Source organism: Penicillium daleae, assembly GCF_028827525.1.
Source record: "Penicillium daleae strain IBT 16125 chromosome Unknown utg000004l_segment0_segment0, whole genome shotgun sequence".
Lineage (NCBI taxonomy): Eukaryota > Fungi > Ascomycota > Eurotiomycetes > Eurotiales > Aspergillaceae > Penicillium > Penicillium daleae.
The window spans coordinates 2,026,663-2,045,135 of record NW_026623152.1 but is presented as its reverse complement, the minus strand read 5'-3'; the positions used below and the strand labels follow the sequence as shown (position 1 = coordinate 2,045,135).

Below are 18,473 nucleotides of genomic sequence, written 5' to 3'. Positions count from 1 at the left end.
CTGAGAAACAAGGCAGGGCCAAACAATCTGGTCATAAGCTGTCTAAGTACGCGATCCACTTTATAGAGCATGTTAGCTCAGCATCCTATTCCTACTTATTCGAGGTACGGATCCCGTGAAATATTCTTCAGGCCAACAATGCTCATGGTATACAGCATGCGTTCTTGCAGCAAGTAGACCCAGAGAGTCGGACTTGGTATTTGATCCCTCATTATCTAGATACAATTATGTACTTGCGCGTCTTTTCATAGAAAGAGGAGAAGATTATCTGGTTTGGAGACTTTTCAATTTTGTACTTTCAAAGTCAACCGTATTTTTCGAGCTTTATGCTGCCTATCTAGCTATATCCGGCGGGGCTTTTGCCCCTACTCCATACCTTGCTCAATTCCGAATACTTTCTAAGAATAACGAAGCGGGGAATATTAGACATTGCGATGGTGATCAGGGCCAGGAAACATCCGATTATGATCCCGTTTCAGTCTCACCAGTTTCCGCCGTTGTATATAAAGTCCAAGTAGAGAGCAGACCACAGACAGACCAGATGCAATCACAGTCAAAACAGCCATGATAGACCAACCGCCGCCGTGCGCTGTATAAAGACTTACAAAAGTAGTAAGAAGACCGGCGAATGCATTCAAGAGCGTGGGACTGACGGAATTAGTAGACATTCCCTTCGAAGTGGAGCTCTATACCAACATCAGAATGCGATTATTAATCCAAATATAATTTCCACGATATTTCCAAAATAGCCCTACCATCACCGCCAAGCCTGTGAAAAAGAACAAACATGCCAGCGCAAGAAGAGGAGGATTTTGGATAGTATTTAGGATCAACTCTCCCGCTTCATTGTCTGCGAGCCCATTGCGGATTGTGTCGGACTTTTGGAGAGAAGTAAAAGTACCAGGCACCACTAGATAACCCGCAAGAAGAATCCAATTAGCTGCACTAGCCAGGATATTGTACTTCCAGGGGATTTCGTCCGCTTCCACAATCATCCGAACGTATGGAGACTCGTGGGACTCATAAGATGACCCGAGATCTTGAGTATCCGGAACTTGAGTTGCCATTTTTCGATTGGTGACTAGAGTGAGTTATCGCAGAAAGAGCGGGCTTTTATTTTCTAGATTGCCTGCCGCACCTGAAACGGCTCGCAACCCAACTTGTAAGTCAAAAACCTAAAATCGGCTTAGTCATTCTACCTGTTTCCTCTAACTACCTTACAGACAGACAACTGATGTTTTCTGTTATCACGAAAGAGCGCAGGTTATCTATTATGATCCAGTTCACGATGTATATTCTCCAAAGCTTCGTCATCGGCGACAAGCCCGGCAGGATCCAGATCCCGGTAGACATCCTCTAACGACTGAAAATGCTCTAACCGGCTAGCGAAATACCGAGTAAGCCGATTTAGATCGCTCTCATGGTTCTTCTGCTCTCTTTCCATTTTGCTGGAGTCAAGACTGACCTCCATTTTGCGGAAATCAAGGCGTTCTAGACTGGGATAGTGCTTTTCCTGCAAGTCTCTTAGTTTGAGGGTGGGTCTACTAGGCCTCGTCCGACTCACCAGGACCTCGTCGCAAGGAGGCCATGATTTACCATCGGTAGATTTATAAACATATGTTCCTCGTTGAGGATGATCGATAAGGAGGTAGACATTAGCACCGCAGAGCTTTGCAAGCTCATGAGCTTTGGTTTTTAATGTCTGAGAACGGCTTTTAAATTTTATTCGGGGGTTCCTGTTAGGATCAGGACCGCCCATAGCTTCGACTATCACCTAACAAGAGATTTCGGAACAAGAAAGAGGCAACGGATTTCACATCGACGGCAAGAATGAGAGATTTATATCCTACGGCTTTTGAGTTTGCTCTGTACAGATTCGACATGTATTACACTAGTGCGCGTTTCCTAGGGCCAATATCTCCCGAGCCTCTTGATTCGCGCCTGCGTCTTGTACCCTTGATGGGGCTTGGGACAATGTCACAGCTAGGGCATGGCTTTCGACAGGGGTAGCCATGATCATCTTGACCAAATGGAGATTGCAGGCCTTGTCGTGAAACGAATGACGCCACGCTTTCTGGGAAGCCGCCAAGTCGCCACCGCTTTTGAGAGTAGCTCTGCAAGTAGATATTCACTGTGTAGTCCAAGTGGCGGGTCAAGAACGAGATAGGGCTGTTATAGCAGCCACATGAAGGGCAGATACTATCTAGCCCTGCAAACCTGTCGATCAATCCACCATCTGAGACATAACTAAGCCCATCTGGGTAGAGATGCTCCAAAGCTAATACAACCTTTCGGGCTGGCCCTTTACAGCGCACTGACCCATGACACCAGAATGGGGTCGCAGTATTCTCTGGCAATGAGCCAACGACAAAGAAGAAGTTAGAGATCAACATTGTGGTTGCCGCCTCCCGGGCCATTCGCCCGCTGCCAATCTGGAGGATGACAAGATTGCGATAGTCCTCTATCGCGTCGATTGCATCAATTGCATGAGGTGTATCTCCGAGAGACACATCCAAGCGGTGGCTGTCTCCCTTGACTGAATCACTCAAATGATCTCTCCATTTCTTCCAATCGTTATCTGTATTCATAGTAGACATCCACGCATCGAACCCCCGGCGTATGAAGCTGTCCCGAAAGACGTGGTGGAAATGCGGAGTCTGGCCATTCGATTGGGGCTTTCCAGTGCCCAAAGACAACATTCGCGTGGATCCTATGGCTGTGGGCCAGATCTGGTGGGAAACCTGATCTGCAATCGCCCCCGCGAAGTTGTACTTTAGTCCACCGTCCTGAAAGGAGCCAACTCCCAAGTCCGCAGGGGTGAAAAAACTTTACAATCAAATTGATTAGCCCCACTACCGCGAGTCATGCATGAACTTAACCTACAAAGGGGCGGCAGCTGTGGCCCTGGCACTAGATATTATAAGTTAGCGCTAACATGCACCAGGCCGCTTGCGGGAATCAAGCCTACGCACGCTCGCCACACTTTCGGTTCGTCCTGTATATCATCCGGACGTATTATTCGGTAATCTATTCGTATTAGTAGGAGAACGGAACAAAGGGGAACCGTTGGACTTGCCGCGTCCTTCCGTAGAGTCATGCGACGCGTTGAAGTTTCCTATCACAAAAGCACTTGTATCTCTCGAAATGCTCGTGGTTACTACCCCAACTTTGGGGCCAGAGTGGCTTGCCCCGGGGGGGTCTTCCCGTGATGGACAAAAAATACGACGATCCTCTCCAAAAGCCCCTTTCAGGGCAGCATCGAAGACCCGTGAATCGTAACAGCTGTCATGTAGGAGCCATTGGACCCATCTAGCCATTTCTCCGAGGACTGATTTGACACCAGGTATGTGACCAAGCAGCAGAGATAACAAAGAAGGGCGTCTTTCGCGAAAAATCCGACGTGCCAAGGTCTCGAATCGCTCCGAGCAATCAGCCACATCCCAGGACATCGTGAATAACCCCAGGGCAATGTGACCCCCTGTGAAATCTTTGGTCAGGATTTTGGAATTGAAAATGGCATTGGTGCATTATGAGGTGCCTAACTGACCTGAGCTTGTGCCAACCGCAAGAGCTACTACGTCTTGGATCGAGCACGGGTGCAGGTGTTCCTGCACTAGTAGTAGGAACTCCAATGGTATAACCCCGCGAACACCCCCTCCGTCGATGGCAAGAATAGTGGGGCTCATAGTTGGCGGAAGAACATCGACAACCAACGGTCTCTGGTAGAGACAATAAAGACAACCTTTGATGATGAATCGGTACTCTCTCCCGGAGACAGGGACCCCGAACACCTGAGCACAACGGTCGCATACTGTATGTTCACACGCTAGCACGTGTTGTGCAGAATGGAGAAGACAAAATAGACAAATTCGATTACTTCGGATGCGACATACTCGACCGCTGAGTGATTTGAGTTGTTCTTCCCGCAACTCTGCCGCGGAGATTTGCCTCTGCGAGGATCGGTTGGATAGGCGGGAAAAATAAAGTTCAACTAAAGCAGTTTCTTTCACAGGGCACATATCGGGCCACATTGCTTTGGAGCTGTGATAGGCTCCAATAACCGCAGGCCGATACAGAACTCTAAATACCTCACGGGGATTCGTCGCTGTTGAATGTCAGCGTCCGCCTGTTGCATCGCAAGGCAGGACCCACCAAGTATATTGGGTACATAGTGGTCCATGAAAAGGGCCGACGCGATCGTATTGGCCAATCCGGGTAGGGGGAAATCGGCACGTTGACCGATTTCAAGATAATGCGTCAGATGCGGCTCTATGCACAAACTCACGGGGCGATCCTTCCTTGTGGCTGTCACGAAATCAAAAGGATTAGCAACATCCTTCAGTGTGTGTTGGATCGCCAATAGAAATAATGCGGTTAAGTGCCTCCCATTGGGTCGAGCCTGGAATTCTTGTCGAACGGAGGAGATATCGTCGACTTGTTCCGTAATCGACGCTTTGAGTCGTTGAAATTGCACGGTGTCAGATAAATGACTGTCCTGCAGGTATATAGTCATAGAACTCGAGAACAATCCGGACAGATCATCATATCCACTTTCGTGGATCCTGCGGGAGATCGGCCCTATATCTAGCTTATCAACCTCTCCCTTCTCCACTGTTGATCCGTATATGAAAATGACTCTTGGTAAGTGTTGCGGGGGGAAAGTGGACGCAGAACGAAGTTCTAAACAGCCGACTAAAAAGTGTGCTGCCCTCTCCAGGCTGGAGATATCGTCGATAAAGATGCAAACCACATCGGTAAAGAGAAATATCAATCGTGACCACAGAACTAGCAATATCTTGCCCCCTGAATGATTATCCCAAGAGATGGGATGGCCTACGCCAGCCTCTAGTCTCTTGGCAGGATAAAAGTCATCCGTATGCAGGATGTCGCCATCAGCCAACAAGACTGGCCGCCGGCTCTCCAGAGAAGCGATATCGTACCGCAGTTTGATTAGGGCCTCAGATTTATGTCTTTTTATGTTGTTCAAGGGGTAGAGCTGTTGAAGAGCATGTCTCTTGATTTCTCCACCAAGAAACACGCATAAGGATGGATATTGGTTATCTTGGTCAGAGAGCTGGGAAACCACACGTTGCAGTCGACCGTAGTCCTGCACCGCAAGCCTGGAATCTTCTCCAACCCCGACATCAAGCCAGCCAACATCTATTGAATTTTGCATGATGAAGATAATACGAAGTCACTTGCATATTGCTTTATGTATAGAGATCATAGGGGAGAATATTTAAATATTATTGCCACCTTTCATCTTGGCAGCTCGTTTTAGAACTAGGGTGAGATCTATTCCCGCCCCTTCCGCCCGCCCAACCCAACGTTCGCTGTAAACAAGGTATCCGTCGAAGCACAGAGTTCTCACCCTGCTCTCACCCTGTCCTCACCCTGGGGTGCTGTACTTTGTCAAGATCCACACCGGCCAAAAAAGGAAAGGATCGCAAGTCCAGGCCTTGTAAATGGACTAGGATACCTCTGTGGAGTCTTTTTCTTTGTTTAAGTAGATAACGAATCAACGTTCCTAATTTTCCAACAACCGCAGACCATATTGTAGTTGTTGGAAATCGGGCGCCTGGAGGCTAGAGAATAATTAAAAGAACAGGCGCTGACACCTGGTGTTCTTCCTTATTCCTCCTCATTGCCCAAGCCATGGCTAACTTCGAGAACTATCCCGCCTACCAGCCGCACATGGCGTTCAATATGCTAGATGACCACTGGGAGCTTCATGACCCCTTTATCTATCTTACCTCCAATCAGAATGCTTTCACAGAGGCAGACTGTGCCGGACAAACCGGTTTGATTGGTTCTGCTCTGTGGCAAGGCATCGACATTGGGAATGGCGATTTTGAGCCAGGGGTATGTCATGAGCCCTACAGAGATTCTTTAACGACAGAGGTCTACGGCGATGCGTGCGACTCTACACTGGAGAAGCTCAGGTAACTCCTTTCTTAGAAAATGTCTAGGCCACAGCTAAGAAGCTAGTAGCCAACCTGACGGACCTACATCACCCTCGACTTCAACCCGGACCCACACTGCCGAGGGGACTGAGACTGTTTCAGAAGAGCTAGTACTCTCGATGAAGCGGTTCACTACCACCATTAACGAGTGTGGCGTACTTATGCAAACGCTAGGCAACAGCATCGAAGACCTGAACAGCCGCCTCGACGGTATGGAAGGTCGTCTTGACAGTATAGAGCATCGCCTTGAGGTTGTGGATCAGGGAATGGACAGCTTAAACTCCAGGTTCAAGACTATCAATGGGTACCTACTCGAAGTCATAAAGCGCGAGCAAATGGCAATGAGAGAACTCGGTGACTTAGCAAGTCGCTATCATGAGAAGGACATGGATCCGTGATTTCTGGCTCATTACAAAGTTGATTTCATACGTTGGAATACATTGCAGCAATTGAAAAACACTTAGTATAATAGCACAGCCATAATATCAAGAGGAACTAAATCACAAAAGTCTTCTCCCTGTCTACTCCTGTTTACCCAACCAGCCTTTCCATCCGTGACTAACCCGTAGCTCATTTGAAATTCAAATGCGGTCTCCAATCTCATACCTTGAGCTAGACTCCCAAAGCATTAAGTAATCCTGCTCGGACTCATTCAGACGTGTAGTTGCCCGAACAAGGGCGTCTTCCAGAGAACTGAAAACACCAAAGATGTCCTCTTGGAGCTGTAGGAGTATCTGCTTTGTTTCTTTATGCCATTGCAGCTCTGCTTTGAGATAGCTCATCTCATACGCATATTCTTCCCACTGGGTCTTGGAATCTGGCGATGTTCGCTTTGCACGCTGCAATCGGGACGGGAGCCTCTCAAGGTTGGAAGATGTACCCCCATAGGATAAAATTCGATGGTCTGCAGGAGTAATTTCCTCGGATATAGGCTTGAGGCGTTGGCCAGACATTCGGTTCATTATGGGGATGTATTATGAATTATGCGGTTACGGTAGGAGATGCAGAACCACTTCAGAGAGAAATTAAAGGATGCCTTAAGCGGGGCACGTTCCTATCCCTAAAAGTAGATGTTTATTATTATAGATACCTTTCTTCACCCTATGACGTCAGCCAGGGTGACAAGCAACGGGTGTGGAAAAGGATCAAGAGAAAGCAGCATAATTCTTTGGATCCAGACCTGGCGCCACCGACAGCAGAAAAAAATACGTCTCGAGGTATCTTCGAACGCCGGCATTACAGAAGTTGACGAGGCGATCACCAACCCCGCAGCTATGCCCTGTTAGGGATGTTTTGGCCAATAATACACGAGAGTGGGTGTTGGGATCTACAAGGAAACTTCTCAGGAGAAGAACTGGCAACTTGACGTGTCCGCAAAAAACCATGAGATACGGAAATGGCCTACAACATCAAAACGGCCTGCGACATCGAAACTGGCCTGCGACATCGAAACTGGCCTGCGACATCGAAACTGGCCTGCGACATTGAAACTGGCCTGCGACATCGAAACCGGTCTGCGACATCGAAATCGTATCGATCAACAGAGGACGTATTTATTTATTTTCCTCTAACGGTGGTCGAATGCTCATCCTCCTCTACAGAGCCATGGTCATTAAAGAAGTAACACTGCAGCTACCTGGTTGCACATTGTTATTTACAGCATCTGGCTTTTTAGAAGATGTCTTTCCTAACCCAGCTACAAGGTTTCGAACCAGCGCCGCCATCCGGGAGTGCCAACCATCAGGTGAGGCCCACAATTAATCCCTCGGATATGATTAATGCTAAGTCATAACACAGGATGATACCAACACCCCAATATATGAGCAGAATACCTTCTTCTTGATTGAGAAGTTATTGCGCCAAGAGCAACTATCAAAATATTACCAAGGACAATTAGAGTCTAAGCTTTACAACGATTCTGCAGAATACCAAAAGCTACGAGCCCATTGCCTACAACTGGAGAGAGTGGTTTCTGGGGTGCAGCAACAAAAATCGCACCTTGAAGCTTCGTTGGCCCATACGGCAGAAGCCTGTCGGGTCATGGCCAGGGACCTTGGCTTAGAGAGAACCAAAGTGCAAGAGCTGGAGACTCGTCTCAATGAGTTGTATCCAGCGATTGATTCATTGCTTCAGATATTAACACCGGAAGAGAATAAGGCCGGTCTCCAAGATAAAGCAGCAAATGGGCATCTTCTGCTGGAAAATCAACAACAACAAGAGTTGATTGCGTACCTTCAGTCTACACTCCACGATCGTGAGCAAGCCGTGAAAGAACTAAGGATATCATTAGACCAAGCCATCCAGGAGCTACGTGCAGGAGATCCCAGTCAATTTGAGCTAGGTAATTACACCGTCGATGGCGAATCAAACGGCGAATCTTCGGAAGGATCGTGTGTTGAGATCATCACAGAGAAGCCTTCTTCTAGTGCGGAAGTGTGATCTGGTATTTTCTTTGTTATACATGACAGTATCTTCCAATTGAATATCGTCGGGTTTTAACGGGCTTTACCTTTGGTCCTGTGGCGTAATTTAGTGTTCACGATGACGATAAGCGGAGGTAAGAGCGCTCGTCGTTCAGAGGCCAATAGAATAGCTTCCGTGACCTCTGGCCAGGGGTAAGACCCTGCAGCGCGCGCTTACTTTGATTCCGGCATCCCCGGAACTTTAAATCCACAGCGAACACATTTATCCTGGGTTTAACCTAATCAGACTAACTTCCGTGTGTCCTAGACACGACCGATCAAGAAGGGAATTATTTGCCCACTTTATTGATTCGCCTGTCTGTCCCCACCAACAGATCACGCTAACCCGAGCACAGTTAAACCTATGTAAAGGGAAATCTACACGAGGAGCACGGTACTCTGTATGGCGAACCAAACCATGCTTTAATAATCCAGATATAGCCAATACCTGAACCCCTGTAGGCGCCGTTGGTGAACTGGATTCTAGTCCGGGTCTATAGCCAGAACGATCCATTCACATGTTGCGAATGGTTCCACGCCGAAACGAGGCCAGGAAAGCACGGTGGTTGTACTGCTGTCCAGGCCGATGGAGGCGGACAATGTGATTGGGCGGTTACTATCAAGGATGGAGTGGGCCTTACTAGGGTAAAAAAGCTACTCTTTGCGACACTAAAACAAGTGTTGCGGACCCTGCGATTTGTCATTTTGGGGTAGTGCAGTCGTGACGGTGAGATTAGTTCGCTGCGACATAGTTTCATGTCTTAGCTTTTCTTTCGAGACTTAGACCTCTCTCAAAGCTCCTCCGAAGAGCTGCAACACTATTGTTGTTTATGGGAACACTAATAAGTCAATCTTCGAAAGAATAAGAAAACTTAGCCACGTGATCTGCTTTGACTTATACTTAGGGGCTTTACACCGATAACGAAAACACGCAAGATTTATTTTTTACAATATTCCATGTTCCGAATGCATTTTGTTCATTTCCTTCCTTTGTGTAGTTTTCCTGCACTGATTATCGCGCAAACAGTCAGCCTCCTGCTGCCTGGGTTTGAGGGGCGTCAGCTTGAAGCGAGCATTCTAGAACAAGTATCTATATCCATCCTGCCACGATTTGCCTTAAGCTAACAAGAGAAAGATCGGAAATGTCACAACGTTCCTTGTTACCTGTCCGAAAACTGTGCGTGCCTCCGACTGTGGTACAGTAGCGACCAGTATCGCCTTCCATGCCGGAAACGTGAGAGTACTTCTTTCAAACCCTAATCACATGATACAGCAACCCCGATATGGTTACTTCCGTACTTACTTATGTGTCACAACCGCGTACGGTAACGAACTTAACGCGTGAAGTGCTGAATAAGATGTATTATCGCGTATTGTTACGGCTCCTAAAACAAACCCTTTTTTTGCTCTTAAAGCTGATTTGATCTGAGATACGTCATGACATGATCCTCTGGAATGTCTATTTGCCTGTCACTTCTCTACATGTTTCGTCAGACATCAGAACTCCTCTTCTTCCTACAGTTGTCGCTGCTTACAGCTGCTACTTTTTACTCATTTCTGACTGATTCATTCTCTCAAAATGTATGTGCCGGTCAACGGATTCCCCAGTTTCTAGATCTAGGTTTTATGCGCTGACGTATCAGCTAGCACGTGTCCGGAATTTGATATGAAGCTCACCAAAGGAAACAGACGACTCCCCTCCTGGCTCGATCATTTCAATGCTCGCGATCTAAAGATGTTGTTTCGCTGTTGGGCCGCCGCATGGGTGGCTGCCCTGTTCATGTTCATCGTCCCTACGCTACACACGATTAGAACAGAAACGTTTTTCGCCTGTATTGTACTCTTCATTCTGCCTCCCTCCGGTATTCTGCTTATCTTCATTCTTGGAGAATTAACTACTCTTATTGGCATGAGTCTTGCCTGGGCATAGGGGTCATTATCATGAAGGCAGCTCTAGCAGCTCGTTCAGCATCAGAGACGCAGGCTCAATTGACCGCACTGCAACAGCAGGCGTCTATTCAGGCTAATGCCTCTAGCCAGAGTATTGCTAGCGAAACGGACGTGCTCATATTGAATAGGTTTATGCTAGATGCTGCAGTGACTGCGGTCTTTTTCGTCCTGATTTGTCTCTTTCTCTATTTCATGGTAGGCAAAATATGGTCCCGGATTCGTCCTATCGAATCTTTGCTGTTCTTGACGTCAACTGAATGCGTGGCTCAATAGGCACGACTGCGAGCAAGCAATCCGAAATTTGTTCTGTTGCAGATCTACGCAACCATTATCTTAGATCTTTTTCTTACCCTTGGCCTATCTCGACCCTCTTTCTACGGAACTCTCCCTATCTCCCTGATCAAACCTGCAGCCATTAGTGTTGGGCTTGGTTTTGCTGTATCCATAGTGTTCTTCCCACAATCCACCTCTTATACCTTCTTGGCCGCCTTTGCAGGGTTACTTGAACTTGCAAAGCAGCCACTAAAATTTACTATATCCAGCCTAGAGAAAGATTCGAAAGAGCTGGATCTACAGGCTCTTCAAAAAGTGAAAGCTGAAATGGTCGCAGCATACAAATCAATGGAACTGGCAATTGCTTTTCTACCGCTGGACTGCTCAATAGGTCGCTGGAACGCCGATGATATCAAAAGTTTGAGAGATCCGATACGCCAAAGCATAATATCGAGCTTGTCACTACTTGAATACCATTCCGCACGGCTCGTCGGACAAAAGAGGCTGAAAGGCTTCCCAGTCAGTTCTGATGCAGAAGGCACATTAGGCTATACAAAGGAGCAGCTGCCCCGCGAGATCGGTCGCTTTCAGCTGATGCAAAGTGCACAATTCGTCCAAGCACTTCGGAGTCCTGAGAGTGAAGCCCTTCGCTCGGAGGCCGTTAAGGTACTGCGACAATCCATAACAGATATTCTCCCTGCCTGCCTAGATACAATTACGGCCGTCTCCGAGTGTATACATACACAAATCTCTAGGGGATGGCTTATTCGCTCCTTAAATGACAAATATGACCGAGTTCTATATCGATGTCAGACATCGCTTGAGGTACTTAAATCGAATCGTTCCGCATTCATGATTGAGACTACAGAGCGATTGCTCTAATTCCACGCAGACTTGTTTAACGAGACCGGTCATTTACAGTCCTTCAGCAACCTTGCCATCCATCCCTTTCGAGGCGTTATGTTTAGGATAGTATTCGAGACATAGATACTGCTAGTGACCGATACTTTAGAGAAGCTTTTGGAACGAATTATCCAGCTATGCCAGGGACGGACGAAACATAAGGTTTGGTTCCCAGGCGGAATCAGATATGCAGCTGCGTAGGCTTTCAACGGAAATATTGCAGCTCCGATTTCTAACCAATCGACTATCGTAGATCCCGACATTGATGAGAAACAATCGAATGAAGCCCATAGACGGCTTCGAATCAGTCGTGGATCTGGAGTCGAACGTCGGAGTAGACTGGCTAGATCTATCATTACCACACATAAGTGGTTATTTAACCCGGATGGTTTATATGCTTTAAGAATGGTCGTCCTTACAGTTGCCCTAGCGTTACCTGCAGTTATACCATCCAGCGCAGGTTTCTATTATCGCGAGAAGGGTATCTAGGGCCTCATAATAGGTCAAACATCTTTGTTAGTCTACATAGCGGACTTTACCTTCTCCATGATCAGTAGAACCATTGGGACGGTGGTTGGAGGAGTGCTCGGGCTCCTAGTATAGTATATCGGTTCTACTAATAGGCCAGGCAATCCATATAGACTAGCTGCCATTTCGGCTGCTGTTCTAGCTATTCTTATGTGGGGACGTTTGTTCTTTAATCCGGGTCTTTTGCAAGCCACTATAATGAGCGCAGCAACGTGTATTCTCGTTATCGGATATAGCTTTGACGACACGTAAGTAGTAGAAACTTTTCATTGTAGCTTCTAGCTACGCACTGACACCGCATTACCAGGCATATTGCACAATATGGTAACCCGGGAGTTAGCTATAACGTCTTCTGGCACCGCCTTGTCCTCGTACTGATCGGCTTCGCAGCTGCTCTCGTCGTCTAAGTATTCCCTCAGCCACCATCTGCATCACGCTATATCTGCAAGTCCCTATCGAATGCTCTTGAGACCCTTTCTGATCACTACGTGCTCGTGCTTTCATGCTGGAACCAATCGGACACCAATGTCGGGTTAATTGCAAGAAAAGTCTCCATCGAAGTCGACGAACTGCTCGCCTCTCTTGACGGCTCCATTGCTATCGTAAACCTTGAATTCTCCAGCTCACCATTCGACAACCAGAGCCTGGCCCAGGTAAAATCAATATGTCAAGAGATAAATTAGGCCCTCGGGCGATTACTTTTTCTCTCCGTTTCGTTACCCGTTGAGCTTCAAGACCGATTCGCACGTCTTGCCGGCATTCTTGACTATCGCAACATAGGAGATATCATGGCTGTACTAAGCATAGTTAAGCAAGCGCTCAAAACCGGTAATGCTCTGCCCGAGGTGCTTCCGACTCCGTTATTGAAACAGTGCCATGAGTATTAGCAGAATAGTAGTCTGGAGATAATATCCAGCAGAGATCTGATTCGAGATGAGAATTATCGGAAGTTCTGCGTGGCAGTGAGCTCTTATTTGAAGTTCCTCTCTGCAGTTGATGAGCTTGTGCTTGTTGTGAAGGGTACTTTGGGAGAGTCCCATATTATAAGCAAGGAGTTGCCAGAGGGTGTTTAACGTTCGAACTGTGCATAGAGAATGGGAGTGGTGTACTGATTACAATGCAAGCAGAGGATAGGATCCAAGTAGCGGTTCGTTACGCTTCTAGGGTAGTAATAAGCGGTATAGGATTAGCTAGGAAATTTACTAACGAGCCTTAGCTATCAACTTAGCCTGAGATGTACACCCACAGAAGTGCTAGGCTCTCTGCAGTGGAGCGACCGAGAGATGGAGAAGGGAATTAGTGACAGATTGCGAAACGGTCGCGTAGTTTGCTGATAGAACCTCCTGGGCCGTTCTCTGGTTCCAGACTCTTGCATCTTTCATACGGGTACCATTTACTGTAATATCAGGTATCATTACTATGTACATACAAAACCGGTAATTTACAATCGATTCATATTGGGCTTAGCTCATCATGTGATTAGGGTTTGAAAGACTCTCTCTGTGTTTCCGACATGGAAGGCAATAACGGTTACCACTGTATCCCAAGAGACGGCATGACAGCTATCGCGGCGCCGATGTCCGCAGAAATACTACAAAGGAACGAACATAATAGGTCCGCGGCTCCTATTTGTGTTGATTAATTGTGTCCTAACGGAGATAATGCAGGAAAGCCTGGGTGTCTTGTCATATTGATGGAAAAACTTACGCATCTTGTCACGCAACGATGACGATTGCCGCCCAGGCCACTTTAGCACCGAAAGATCTCAATTGGATGAAAATTCCAGTGGTTTCACCGGAGACTGAAATAATTTTCCCTCCCACGTCTCTACCAACTTCTCTTGCCAGCGATATTACAACAAAGCCAGGAGCGATATTAGAAGCTACCACAACCGCCGGGCTGCCGACGAATAGCGCCGGGGGCCTGGTGGCTAGGATTCCCTGGGCTTTATACAACATCACGGCTTCAATGGTAGCGGCTTCGATGGGATCTATTTTGATGCTGGCATTCATTGGTTGGAGAATGCAGCCGTTTCCGTTCTTTTAGCTCACGGGAATGCTCATGAACAGTGGAGGCCGGGTTATCTACTGACGGCGAGCGGCGTTCCCGTCGCGATGGGCCTTGTCTTATATGTCAATTTTTATCTCTAGTTTATCTTTCGGGCTAGAATTATAGGAATATCATATTGCCATCCCCATCTCGGCATTATTCTCACGTAAAATGTGGAAAACAGGGGTGCATTGCCAGAGCACGGTCGATCGATAAATGTATAAATATCGAGACTATGTAAATATCAAAACTATAATTACTGCTTTATGATAGACTGTTTGCTAGCATCCAATCAGTCCCTTGCTGGCGGGAGTACGGCATTACCAAAAAGGTGAAGAAAAATTTCCTCATTCTCTCTCACAGCCTCTTTGACTTGCTGATATTCCTGGTTTGGGATCCAAAAATGCCATTCCTGTCTAACCCATACAACCTTTCTTTTGGAAAATTGTTGGTCCCTTTTTTTCAGAATTACATCCAGCTGCTCCTTGGATGAGGCACATCCAATACTTTCCAAACAAGATTGACAAAGTGTATGAATGTTGATGCGTCGCTTCGCAGGAAGAAGGTAAGACCAAAGGATTACGAATGAAGATCCTGGGTCGTAGGGAATGAGTCTAATGGTCAGTCTGTGGCCTTCCGATTCCAGACATGAGACACAAGACCAGGAAATAAACCCTTTCATTCTATGTAATCATCAGTTTCTATGAATACAGGCATACTTAGGACTGACCACTGCTCACTTTTCTAGGGATGATAGGATAAGCTGAGATTTACCAAAAGCTCAAATCTGGTTTGCCGACAAATAGCGTCTGCCTGGGCAATTAATTTTAAACCTAACAGCCAGGCACTTGGGCGTCATTTATACTAATAAAAGAAATGCGATCCCAAATAGTGTCGCAGGTCTACCGGGAAGCTTAGACACACGGCCAAGTCCCGAAAGAGGGTGTGCAATCTAAAACCATGTCGCAGTGAGCTAATCTGGCGATGATCACTCCTGCGCTAGCTTCATAATCTATGCACACCAGTCTATACTGTATCAGCTTGGTCTGACATATGTCAATGAAGGGAGGCTGTCTGAATGACTGATATTGGAAGAGGGAAGTGGTGCAAAACAGGAAAGGCGTTTTAAGTGTTGAATTTTGAATGAGCAGATTAGCATAAGGTTGTTTTGTGGGTATACGCGTAAAAAATACGGTAAGGAACTTTCCTAACTAGACTAAAATACCAATCTGTACCTCGAAAGCTCGCAGGGGTTGAGAAAATAGGTGCAGCTAGATAACGTGTGCTGGCCCATTGACTGCGACAGTGTTTCAGTGTCCAAAAGTGAATCATGGGCTTAAGCAAGCAATTTTTATACCCCAAGAGGCACGATTTCTCCTTCGGAGGCAGAAACTGCTTTTACCAAATGGCCAATTTCACAAATTTACCATTTGAGCTATTAAGGCTCATATCGATCAATCTTGACCACCCGTCACTAAAATCGTTTTCCCTAGTAAATCAAAAATGCAGAGCGGCGAGCATATCTGATATATTCCATACCATAAAACTCGCCTTTTCGAAATATGGGTTCAAAACGTTGGAGGAATTATCAGAATCGCCACTTGCGTCGAGCGTGAAAGCCCTTCATTATGAAGTACCAGAGCTAATTGATCCATGTATGTCACCCAATACGCCTAACTGCCCCTCGCTCACGTTAATAGTGATTCAGCATTTGGAGTATTTCACTGCGTGTATTTATACACCGGAAGAGTATGCCAGAGATCAGATAGATTTTCACTGGAACCTCCGGGGCAAAGAGTTTTCCTATAAAGCAATACACAATTACTTTAGGACACTTGCCAGAGGCCAGGATATGCTTCTGAAAAAGAGAAGTGATATTCGAACATTTTTGGATTGTGTTCCATGCCTGTCGAATCTGAGGACTATCAAACTTTCCGTCGCTAGAGCTCAAGAGGACCGACTTCTATGGTTTGCCCATCGGCTATTTCTTGACAGCGGAAACTCAGCACTCATTCACCTTGAACCGGTGCTCAGGGGCATTCTGGTAGCCCAGGACAATGGAATATTTGTTGAATCCATCGAGATTCATGGAATGCAGCTGAGCCCGACTACCACAGATAATAATATTATCGAGGTCGCAGGGGCGGCTATGAAGTACGTCAAAAACTTCACATTCGTGGATAGTCCCGGTCTGCTGGAGTTTATGTCTTCTGTTCCCCTGCCATGTTTGCGGCAATTCAAGTTAGCGGACTGTTGGCTTCGAGGCTTGGATCTAATTAGATTCTTGGATTGTCGTGATGTAATTGTACAGCGAGCACGTTTTCACAGAGTCGGTCTGTTTTATGAGATATTTAGAGAGACTCATGGATATTCAGAATGTTTAAAAGAGTTCTGGGAAGCTGTGTCTGGAAGTTACGTCCGGTTGACAGATCTTGTACTTATAGGTAGCCCCGGAATTTGACTGCAAGATAACTTTCGCCACTTCCCTTAGTGCAGCACCGAGTGAAGCATTCCAGTAATGTAGTTTAGGGCTAGGTGTGATGAACAGTCGCATAACGCCTCTGCTATATATTTTATGTACCGTACGTTAAATGGATTGTACGCATCCCCACCGATAGTATTTGATCTGAAACAGTTCTCATAGCGAGAAACATATAAAGCTCTTGGGCTACCACCCTATTACGCAAATCACCGCTGCCTTGCTGGGCAACATGGATGAAGAACTCATCCTACCAGGAAATGAGAAGCGGGCTTCTTGGAGAACAACTTGTAGAAAAAGCCTTTCCCAGCACATATGTAAGGTTCTGGAACTCCTCTGAAGATATTTACTAACATCTTGGCTAGGGGAGACTCTTAGTGTTAAAGTGAAGCCCTCTGAGGTGCGACTGAAAACAAGCGATGATTCACTCTATATGTGGCAGATAGATGACCCCTCTCTTGAGCACTTATTCCAAAAGCACTTGAGTAAACACTCGGTAGGGGCCTATAAGATGCTTTGCCGAGGGGTTGGTCAAACGTTTCGTGCTATCCACACCAAGAAGGTACCACCATTTATGACTGAATTCAAAAAACCCATATTTATGAAAGGCATAATAGGAAAATAAAAAGCAGATAGAGCTTGACACTATTGCTAAGCTTCAAGCTGAAAATCTCGCGCTTCGTGAAAAATTAGGAATAGCCGAAAACGAAGCATCTCGCTACGAGAAGGCCGCTAGAGAAGCAGAGGAAGAGATTAAGGATCAGAAATCGACCATCAGTCAAGCCGAAATGACGATTCAGATTCACCAGCAGGACATTTTGAAATGGATGGCTCTCACTGAATGGTACCAGAGTAGATGTTTACAGTGCTCCGACATATTAGGCCGGATGATGGCCTTCCTACAAGGGGATCCGACTGAAATTGCTGCATAGCCTTCTAGTCGGATCCACGAAAGCCCCTAATCCCTTTCTCTATGCATGTAAATTATATATTCTAAATTACTAAGAAGTTGGGTACAATAACTGACTATCTCCCGTTCAATGTAGAATGAAAATAGACAAGAAAATTCCCAGCTAGCCGTCGTGGTACCCTAGCATTTCTGCGACACCGTTTATGGACCTGCGACACCGTTCATGGACCTGCGACATTGTTTACGGACCTGCAACGCTGTTTGGGGACCTACGACGTCATTTACTGATAGGATCCGATTGAAAATAGAACGTACAATTCTGTCTAGTCTCGTTGCGGCTTTTTGGTAGAAACTATAACCATGTCACCACTTCGCTGGCTACGAAATATCATAACTTTCTAGAACTATTAAAGACCACACTTACCCCATGAATACCTTTTTACACTCTTGAACAATACTTGACCGCAAAGAAAAAAAATTGGTTGATCCAGTTTGCTTCCTCCTGGTTTGAACAATACCTGGCGCAAAGTTATCAGAAGTTAAAGCAATAACACGAACTAAGTCCAAAAAAGAAAGCAAGAAAAAACGAAAAAAGGCAATTAATAACCCCTACGCAATAAGATGTCGGAGCAATCAAGCAGCAGGCAGGCGGAGCAGACCGGTTCTAGCACCGACCAACCCCTATATCCGAGGCTTCCCCCCAACCCAACGGCCGAGTCAGACGATGAGGACAAGCCTTCCAGGAAGATGACACCTACGGAAAAGCTCGCAATTATAGAGCGGATTATAGAGGCACCAGACGACACAAGAAAAATACAGGAGGCTATACAACAAGCCCTCCCTTCAGACGTGATCCTAAATTTCAGGGAAATCCAAGTGGCTATACACCCTGACAAGTTTCCAGACCCTGTTGAAAAAGACAAAGCGACCAGAGCATTTCAAAGTCAGTACCCATG

At 46.4% G+C, this 18,473-nt stretch overlaps 6 protein-coding genes across 6 annotated transcripts; 3 read left to right on the top strand and 3 right to left on the bottom strand.

Moving 5' to 3' along the window:
• Positions 1 to 1,264: 1,264 nt before the first annotated feature.
• Positions 1,265 to 1,589, bottom strand: N7458_004338 (uncharacterized protein; the record flags this gene model as incomplete). Its single annotated transcript, XM_056907720.1, has 2 exons — positions 1,265 to 1,491; positions 1,565 to 1,589. The coding sequence occupies 2 exons, from the start codon at positions 1,587 to 1,589 to the stop codon at positions 1,265 to 1,267; spliced, it is 252 nt and encodes an 83-aa protein (XP_056768447.1).
• Positions 1,590 to 1,886: 297 nt separating this feature from the next.
• N7458_004337 (uncharacterized protein) lies at positions 1,887 to 5,176 on the bottom strand (the record flags this gene model as incomplete). The annotated part of the gene is made up of 6 exons (XM_056907719.1): positions 1,887 to 2,826; positions 2,884 to 2,910; positions 2,973 to 3,027; positions 3,548 to 3,791; positions 3,894 to 4,105; positions 4,153 to 5,176. 6 exons carry the CDS (start codon positions 5,174 to 5,176, stop codon positions 1,887 to 1,889), a joined length of 2,502 nt encoding a protein of 833 aa, XP_056768446.1.
• Positions 5,177 to 5,655: 479 nt separating this feature from the next.
• On the top strand, positions 5,656 to 6,361 carry N7458_004336 (uncharacterized protein; the record flags this gene model as incomplete). The annotated part of the gene is made up of 2 exons (XM_056907718.1): positions 5,656 to 5,942; positions 5,992 to 6,361. The coding sequence occupies 2 exons, from the start codon at positions 5,656 to 5,658 to the stop codon at positions 6,359 to 6,361; spliced, it is 657 nt and encodes a 218-aa protein (XP_056768445.1).
• A 183-nt stretch (positions 6,362 to 6,544) lies between these two features.
• Positions 6,545 to 6,925, bottom strand: N7458_004335 (uncharacterized protein; the record flags this gene model as incomplete). Its single annotated transcript, XM_056907717.1, has 1 exon — positions 6,545 to 6,925. One exon carries the CDS (start codon positions 6,923 to 6,925, stop codon positions 6,545 to 6,547), a length of 381 nt encoding a protein of 126 aa, XP_056768444.1.
• A 716-nt stretch (positions 6,926 to 7,641) lies between these two features.
• Positions 7,642 to 8,402, top strand: N7458_004334 (uncharacterized protein; the record flags this gene model as incomplete). Its single annotated transcript, XM_056907716.1, has 2 exons — positions 7,642 to 7,707; positions 7,761 to 8,402. The coding sequence occupies 2 exons, from the start codon at positions 7,642 to 7,644 to the stop codon at positions 8,400 to 8,402; spliced, it is 708 nt and encodes a 235-aa protein (XP_056768443.1).
• A 3,875-nt stretch (positions 8,403 to 12,277) lies between these two features.
• N7458_004333 (uncharacterized protein) lies at positions 12,278 to 12,486 on the top strand (the record flags this gene model as incomplete). Its single annotated transcript, XM_056907715.1, has 2 exons — positions 12,278 to 12,327; positions 12,387 to 12,486. 2 exons carry the CDS (start codon positions 12,278 to 12,280, stop codon positions 12,484 to 12,486), a joined length of 150 nt encoding a protein of 49 aa, XP_056768442.1.
• Positions 12,487 to 18,473: the final 5,987 nt, after the last annotated feature.